Source organism: Rhinopithecus bieti, unplaced genomic scaffold, assembly GCF_001698545.2.
Source record: "Rhinopithecus bieti isolate Rb0 unplaced genomic scaffold, ASM169854v2 scaffold_3875, whole genome shotgun sequence".
NCBI classification, from domain to species: Eukaryota; Metazoa; Chordata; class Mammalia; order Primates; family Cercopithecidae; genus Rhinopithecus; species Rhinopithecus bieti.
This window is the reverse complement of record NW_016804422.1, coordinates 2,063,537-2,069,192: the sequence shown is the minus strand read 5'-3', so window position 1 is coordinate 2,069,192 and position 5,656 is coordinate 2,063,537. Positions and strand designations below refer to the sequence as shown.

Here is a 5,656-nt window from a genome sequence, read left to right as displayed (position 1 = left end):
CTCGTGATCTGCCCTCTTCGGCCTCCCAAAGTGCTGGGATTACAGGTGTGAGCCACTGCGCCCGGCCACCCGGCATGATTTTTAATGGCTTTCTACAATGTATGGTTTGTTATTGTTTTGAGACAGGGTCTACTATCATCGATGCTGGACTGCAGTTGTGCGATCTCGGCGCACTGTAGCCTCGACCTCCTCGGCTCAAGCAATCCTGTATCACCTCAGCCCCCTGAGTAGCTGGGACGCACAGGCGTGTGCCACCTCGCCCAACTAATTTTTAGGTGTTTGGTTTTTTTTTTTTTTTTTTTTTTTTTTTTTTTGTAGAAAGAAGGAGGGGTCTCACTACATCAAATTCTTGGGCTCAAGCGATCCTCCCGCCTTGGCTTCCCAAAGTGCAGGGAATGCAGGCATGAGCCACAGCGACCGGCCAGCACAGGTGTCTTGAATGCGTATATACGCGACTCCAGTATGGTTGGAAATGATTTGATTTGTTGTCTATGGAATTGCACACCCTGGAGCCTTCCTAACATCAGCGGCTTCACATTGGCATTTCCACTGTGGTGCAGCAACAATCTGAGTGACCCTCTGTCTCTAGCCACAACATTTGACAACCGGTCCCAGAAGGTACCTGGAAGTCATGATGACAACTCCTATACTGTGAAAAGAAACTGGAAGCAAGGCAGTTAAGATGCAATCTTGCACGGTGACGGTAAGTCGAACTGGGCGGCGAACGAGGCCGCGGCGGGGGAAGAGAAAGCGTGGTGTGGTTGCGGCTCTGGGGCCATCCGGCGACCGCCTCGGGGTGTAGGCAGAAATTCCCGGCCCAGCTCCCCTCAGACCAGATAGCGGCCGGGAAACAATGGTTCTTTAGACACTCCACCGACGCCAGGATGTCTTCTCCGTGCCCGATTCCGGAGTACACAGTGAAATGACAAGGCGGTGAGAAACGCGTTGGTTAAAAACATCTCAACGGGAGACGCTAGTAGGCGAATGGTGGCTCCAGACGCGGTCGGCACCTGCAGTACCCTAGTCAGACTATGGGTCAGAGCGCTAAATTGCAAGGAGGCGGCGCTAAAGAGGCCCTCTAACCAGGAGCCAGTCGCGACCTGAGCGACCGTGGGTCGACCCCGATCCGGAAGTGACGCAACGGCGCCAAGCACTTCCGGAGCTGCGGGGACGACTCTTCTGGAGGAAGCAGCACGGGCTTGACCGGCGTCGGCCCGCCGCCTCTGCCGCGGCTTCTCCCCAGTCCGGTCCCTCTGGCCCGACCTGACCCGGTCTGGCTCGTCCGGGCTCAGCGGCCGCAAGGCCGCAGCTCCCGGTAAGTGCGCAGCGCACGTCGCGGCCTTGTTTACCTTGGCGGGCAGCTTGTGGGGGGGCCTCTCCGCCAGCCTCCCCGGCCGGGCCGGGACTCCGCCTCCGCCGTCGCCCGGGAGGCCCGGGCGCCCCCCGCCGCCGGTTCGCTGTCCGAGCATTACCCGCCGTCAGCGGAGGGACGGCCGGGCGCCCAGCGTTGTCTCTGCCTTTTTTCCTCCCGCCGTCTTCTCAGCTCGCGGAAAGGTCAGAGGCCACCGCTTCTGACCAACCAGCGCCGGCACATCTAGGCCCTCCCTCTCTGGCGCGGCGGGGAAACGCACGGCCTCGGGTCTCCCCACTCGAGTCCTGTTTGGGAGCTCTCGCAACGCTGCCCGCGCGGTTTAACGCCCGCCTATGGAGGGTATCCCCAGTTCGTGGGCTCCGCGTCCGCGCGAATATCCCGGAGCCCGCGGCCCCTCAGGGGATGTGCAGTCCCGGAATTGTGTCGCCGCCCCGCCTGAAGCTGCTTGGGCAGCCGGGTTCTTGGATGACTTCGCCTTCGTACTGTTCATTGCCCAGTCCCATAGAACTTTCTGTCATAGCGACATGTTGTAGACCTTTGCTGCTCAACATGGTAGCTGTTAGCCACACGTGGCTGTTAAGCATTTGACCTGTAGGCTAATGCACCTGAGAAACTAAATTTTAAATTTTACTTAATTTTTAAGTATAATTAAATTTAAATAACCACATGTGCCTTGTGGTCACCGTATTAGAAAAGACAGATAGAGTGTAGGATTTTGAAACGAAATTGCTGATTTCTAGTTTTGTGCCAAGTAGTTTTTCTTCGGAGGTGTAGTTAGGAATGACCATTAAGCGCTAGTGATCATATCTGGAGTAAACGTCATCAGACTCACTAAAACTTACGTGTTCTGTGCGTGGTCAGCAAGCCCAGGATGGTTGTCAGGTCCCCTGAACATGTGACTTTGGCTCTGGAGGAATTTTTTTTTTTTTTTTTGGTGGGCGGGACAAAGTTGCTGTCACCAGGCTGGAGTGCAGTGGCGGCGATCACAGCTAACTGCAGCCCCGACTTTCTGGGCTCAGGTGATCCTCCTTTCTTAGCCTCCCAAGTGGCTGCGACCACAGGCATGTACCACCATACCTGACTAATTTCTTAAATTTGTTGTGAGTACAGGAATTTTAATAGATTGCCTAAGCTGGTCTTGAACTGCTGGGCTCAAGCGATCTTCCCGCTTTGACCTCCTAAAGTGCTGAGATTACAGGCGTGAGCCACTGTACCTGACCCTTAAAATTTTTTTTTTTTTTTTTTTGAGACGGAGTCTCGCTCTGTCGGCCAGGCTGGAGTGCAGTGGCCGGATCTCAGCTCACTGCAAGCTCCACCTCCGGGGTTTACGCCATTCTCCTGCCTCAGCCTCCCGAGTAGCTGGGACTACAGGCGCCCGCCACCTCGCCCGGCTAGTTTTTTGTATTTTTTTTAGTAGAGACGGGGTTTCACCGTGTTAGCCAGGATGGTCTCGACCTTCTGACCTCGTGATCCGCCCGTCTCGGCCTCCCAAAGTGCTGGGATTACAGGCTTGAGCCACCGCGCCCGGCCAAAATTTTTTTTTAGAGACAGGGCCTCACTCTGTCACCTGGCTCATTGGAGGGCAGTGGCGTGATCATGGCTCACTGCAATCTCCTGGACTCAAATAATCCTCCTCTCTCAACTTCCTGAGCAGCTAGGACTACCGGCATGTGCCACCATGCCCCACTAATTTTTAAGATTTTTTGGTAGAGACAGCATTTGGCAGTGTTGCCCAGGTTGGTCTTGAACTCCAAAAATAATGTCTATTATGCCATTTCTGTCTGGGATGTAGGGTTAATATTTAAATTTCAAAGGAAATAAAAATGTTACTGTCAGTTACGTTACTAAAGAAATACATACTGTTGGCCGGGCGCGGTGGTTCACGCCTGTAATTCCAGCACTTTGGGAGGCTGAGGTGGGTAGATCACAAGGTCAGGAGATCGAGACCATCCTGGCTAACACGGTGAAACCCCATCTCTACTAAAAATACAAAAAATTAGTCGGGCGTGGTGGTGGGTGCCTGTCGTCCCAGCTACTTGGGAGGCTGAGGCAGGAGAATGGTATGAACCCGGGAGGTGGAGCTTGCAGTGAGCCGAGATTGTGCCATTGCACTCCAGCCTGTGCAACAGAGCAAGACTCTGTCTCAAAAAAAAAAAAACAAAAAACAAAAAAACTCAGGACAAGATCACTTTTATTTATTTATTTATTTTTAATTTTTTATTTTTAGACGGAGTCTTGCTCTGTTGCCCAGGCTGGAGTGCAGTGGTGCAATCTCAGCTCACTGCAACCTCCACCTTCTGGGTTCAAGCGGTTCTCCTGCCTCAGCCTCCTGAGTAGCTGGGACTACAGGCGCACGCTACCACGCCCAGCTAATTTTTGTATTTTAGTAGAGCCAGGATTTCACTATGTTGGTCAGTCTGGTCTCCAACTCCTGACCTTGTGATCTGCCCACCTCAGCCTCCCAAAGTGCTGGGATCACAGGCGTGAACCACTGTGCCTGGCCCACTTTTTCAAGTAGAATTTGGATATTTAACTTTGAGGTGATTAAAAATTGAATTTTCATTTAAATCTGTACCTAGAACACTTAGTATGAAATGGTGTTCTTTTTTTTTTTGTTTTGTTTTTTGGAGGAGCGTGGGGCCTGTGGGCAATTTCTTTTTTTTTTTTTTTTTGGACACGGAATCTCACTCTGTTGCCCAGGCTGGAGTGCAGTGGCACAGTTTTGATTCACTGCAGTCTCTGTCTCCCAGATCAAGCAATTCTCCTTCCTTAGCCTCCCGAGTAGCTGGGATTACAGGTATGCGCCACCATTCCTGGCTAATTTCTGTGTTTTTTGTAACAGTGAGGTTTCACCATGTTGCCCAGGCTGGTCTTGAACTCCTGAGCTAAAGCTATCTACCCACCTTGGCCTCCCAAACCAAAGTGCTGGAATTACTGGCATGAGCCACCACACCTGGTCCTGGAACTTTTTTTGTTTTTGAAGACAGGGTCTCATTCTGTTGCCTAGACTGGAGTGCAGTGGCGTGATCTTGGCTCACTGCAGCCTCAGCCTCTTGTGCTCGAGATCCTCCCACCTCAGCCTCCCAAGTAGCTGGGACTACAAGCATGCACCACCACCACATTTATGGATAATGTGACATAAATGAGCCACAATAGCATAAGTAAAGTGAGATCTCAAATATTAGCATTATTCTGTGTTAGATTACCACAGTGGAGGTGATTTTATAATAAAAATTCAATTTTAAGTCAGTTACAATTTGCTTTGTCAACATCTACATTTAGGATTGAAATTGTGGTAATTGCTGTAGAGAATCTGAAGGACAGAAGTATTGGAGTAAAGAAGCGGCCTTTCAGCTGGGTGAGGTGGAGGTTACAGTGAGCTGAGATTGCAACACTGCACTCCAACCTGGGTGACAGTGGGGAGACCCTGTCTCAAAAGAAAAAAAAACAGTCAGCCGGGCGCGGTGGCTCAAGCCTGTAATCCCAGCACTTTGGGAGGCCGAGATGGGCGGATCACGAGGTCAGGAGATGGAGACCATCCTGGCTAACCTGGTGAAACCCCGACTCTACTAAAAAAAATACAAAAAACTAGCCGGGCGAGGTGGCGGGCGCCTGTAGTCCCAACTACTTGGGAGGCTGAGGCAGGAGAATGGCGTAAACCCGGAGGCGGAGCTGGCAGTGAACCGAGATCCGGCCACCGCACTCCAGCCTGGGCGACAGAGCGAGACTCCGTCTCAAAAATAAAAGAAAAGAAAATAGTCTTCCAAACTGAGAGAGAGAATTGAGGTTAAATTATTGCTACCTGTTCACTTAGAATACCTTTTTTTTTTTTTTTTTGAGACGAAATCTCTTGTCACCCAGACTGGAGTACAGTGGTGCGGTCTCACCTCACTGCAACCTCTGCCTCCCTGGTTCGAGTGATTATCCTGCTTCAGCCTTCTGAGTAGCTGGGATTACAGGTGCCCGCCACCATGCCCAGCTAATTTTCGTATTTTTAGTAGAGATGGGGTTTCACTACGTTGTCCAGGCTGGTCTTGAACTCCAGACCTCCAGTGATCCACCTGCCTTGGCCTCCCAACGTGCTGGGATTATAGGCATGAGCCACCATGCCCAGCTGAATACTTTCTTTTTTTTAGAAGGTCATGTAACTCTTGTCAGTGTAATTATGACATGGATTTTTGTTGGCACTTAAAAGAAGATAATTAATTTAATAGCTACTGTCCCTTGTTACTTGTCCTTTAAAATACCTTTGCTTTAAAAAAAAATAAACTAGGCCGGGCGCGG

At 51.0% G+C, this 5,656-nt stretch overlaps 1 protein-coding gene across 1 annotated transcript; it reads right to left on the bottom strand.

Moving 5' to 3' along the window:
• Positions 1–345: 345 nt before the first annotated feature.
• Positions 346–1,570, bottom strand: LOC108527014 (ARIH2 opposite strand lncRNA). The gene is given in 3 exon segments (XM_017868146.1): positions 346–861; positions 863–914; positions 916–1,570. Coding segments are annotated over 3 exon segments (882 nt in total). The 5' UTR covers positions 1,470–1,570; the 3' UTR covers positions 346–585.
• Between the last annotated feature and the right edge of the window lie 4,086 nt (positions 1,571–5,656).